The 2,927-nt window shown below is 40.7% G+C and overlaps 1 protein-coding gene across 1 annotated transcript; it reads right to left on the reverse strand.

Moving 5' to 3' along the window:
• Positions 1 to 1,231: 1,231 nt before the first annotated feature.
• On the reverse strand, positions 1,232 to 2,665 carry LOC137621011 (ice nucleation protein-like). Its single transcript, XM_068351451.1, has 3 exons — positions 2,239 to 2,665; positions 1,535 to 2,112; positions 1,232 to 1,465 (listed from the first exon to the last, which is right to left on the reverse strand). Exons 1-3 carry the CDS (start codon positions 2,663 to 2,665, stop codon positions 1,232 to 1,234), a joined length of 1,239 nt encoding a protein of 412 aa, XP_068207552.1.
• Between the last annotated feature and the right edge of the window lie 262 nt (positions 2,666 to 2,927).

The raw sequence follows: 2,927 nt of genomic DNA on the forward strand, positions 1-2,927 counted from the left end.
GGCGATCACCAATCAGGGACGTTACCACATGTGCCCACCACAACCCGCTTACTGTCCTCTTTATTTCCTTTACCAACTGCTTTCAGAATCCTATCTCTTGTCGGTAAATCATCTAAGAAGACATTTTAATAGTCACAATGACATCTTAACTTTCTACATATATAATTTTTCTATTTAAAAATCCTTGTCATTACATGCCAATATTCAAGAGAAAAGTAAATGAAAATCTTTTAATTTACCGCGTCAGGGAACGAAACTGAACATGACAGGTTAAAATGAATATGACTTTAGGAACTTTTCTAAAATTATTTATGCAGTTAGACAATTCCAATTAATTACAAATACATTTGTAAATAGAGATAGAGGGGAAAATAAATTGTTTACGATCCTCAAGAGCCAATTATAATGGCAGGACATAAATAATTTTTGTCGTTACATAATATATTTACCATTTTATAACGATGTATCTCATTATTCACCAACCTCATCCTCGACTTTCCTTACGTAAATGGCAGTCAGACGATTAAGGCGAATTTCGACAGACTTATTAAAGCATTTTTCATCTTAAGCGAATCTTAACTTTCCTAAAAAATGGTCGAGTAATCTTCAGACACTTAATTGATGTGATATGAGACCATATAAATTATAAAAGGCAAAATAGCTGGTTATGAACTATCACAAACTCCAGCCCCACAAAAAAACTCTAAAATTCGAAATTTTTCAAAATGTGATATTGCTATTAGCAAAGCTAGTAACATAAAAATATTGATGACTCTTTTTACAAGTTAAGGTTAGAGGTGTAAACACCTTAATATCAGGAGAGTTCGTTGATCCTTTTCTTGAGGGAAAAATCTCCTTTTTCGTTTTTCCTTTTGTACCTCCCGGACCTCCTTCAAATAAGGAATTATTCTCTTGCTTGTGGGTACACTCGGGCACAATATCGTATTTCTCTTCCTTTTTTTATTTTTTTTCTAAGTTTTTCTAGTTTATATAGGAAATATTTATTTTTATGTAGTTACTGTTCTTAAAATATTTTATCCTAATTGTTGATTACTTCTCTTGTAGGTTATTTCCTTATTTCCTTTCCTCACTGAGCTTTTTTCCCTGTTGGAACCCTTGGGCTTATAGCATAGTGCTTTTCCAACTAGGGATGTAGATTAGCAAGTAATAATAATAATAATAATAATAATAATAATAATAATAATCTGTCTTAATTAAAGGTATAGGTTTCTCATAACGGGCTAATAGCCAAGCCATAGACGTAGCTAATAGCCAAGCCATAAACGGCGCTAATAGCCGAGGCATAGATGTCGCTAATAGCCGACCCATAGATGTCGCTAATAGCCGACCCATAGATGTCGCTAATAGCCGATTCATAGATGTTGTTAATAGCCGAGCCATAGACGTCGCTAATAGCTGAGCCATAGATGTCGCTAATCGCTGACCCATAGATGTTGCTAATAGCCTATCCATAGATGTTGCTAATCATTGAGCCATAGAAGTCACTAATAGCCGATCCATAGATGTCACTAACAGCCGATCCATAGATGTCGCTAATCGCCGAGCCATAGATGTCGCTAATGGCTGAGCCATAGATGTCGCTAATCACTAAGCCATAGAGATCGCTAACAGCCGAGCCATAGATGTCGCTAATCGCTGAGCCATAGATGTCGCTAATCGCTGAGCCATAGAGGTTGCTAACAGCTGAGCCACAGATGTCACTAATAGCCGAGCTATACATGTCACTAATAGCCGAGCCATAGACGTCGCTAATAGCAGAGCCATAGATGTCGCTAGCCACTGAGTCATAGAGGTCACTAATCGCTGAGCCATAGATGTCGCTAATAGCTGACCCATAAATTCTGCTAATCGCTGAGCCATAGAGGTCACTAATAGCCGAGCCATAGATGTCGCTAACAGCCGAGCAATAGATGTCGCTAATATCCGAGCCATAGATGTCGCTAACAGCCGAGCCATGGATGTCACTACAAGCTGAGCCATAGATGTCGCTAATAGCTGAGCCATAGATGTCGCTAATAGCTGAGCCATAGATGTCGCTAATAGCTGAGCCATAGATGTCGCTAGCCACCGAGTCATAGAGGTCGCTAATTGCTGAGCCCTAGACGTCCCTAATAGCCGACCCATATATGCTGCTAATCGCTGAGCCATAGAAGTCGCTAACAGCCAAGCCATAGATGTCGCTAATAGCCGAGCCCTATATATCGCTAATAGCCGAGCCATAGATGTTGCTAATTGCTGAGCCGTAGATGTCGCTAATCGCTGAACCATAGATGCCACCAATTTCTGAGCCATAGAGGTCACTAATAGCCGAGCTATAGATGTCGCTAGCTGCTGAGCCATAGGTGTTGCTAATAGCCGAGCCATAGATGTTGCTAATCGCTGAGCCATAGATGACACTAATAGCCGGCCCATAGAGGTCACTAGTCGCTGAGCCATAGATGTCACTAGCCCCTGAGTCATAGAGGTTGCTAATCACTGAGCCATAGATGTCGCTAATAGCCAATCTATAGATGTTGCTACTCGCTGAGCCATAGAGGTCGTTAATAGCCGAGCCATAGATGTCGCTAATAGCCAATCTATAGATGTTGCTACTCGCTGAGCCATAGAGGTCGTTAATAGCTGAGCCATAGATGTAACTAATCATTTAGCCATAGAAGTCGCTAATTGCTGAGCCATAGATGTCACCAATCGCTGAGCCAAAGATGTCGCTAGCCGCTGAATCATTGAGGCCGCTAATCACTGAGCCATAAATGTCGCTAATAGCCAATCTATATATGTCACTAATAGCCGAGCCATATATGTCACTAATCGCTGAGCCATAGATGTCGCTAATAGCCGGCCCATAGAGGTCACTAGTCGTTGAGCCATAGGGATCGCTAATCGCTGAGCCATAGGGGTCGCTAATA

Source organism: Palaemon carinicauda, chromosome 27 (assembly GCF_036898095.1).
Source record: "Palaemon carinicauda isolate YSFRI2023 chromosome 27, ASM3689809v2, whole genome shotgun sequence".
Lineage (NCBI taxonomy): Eukaryota > Metazoa > Arthropoda > Malacostraca > Decapoda > Palaemonidae > Palaemon > Palaemon carinicauda.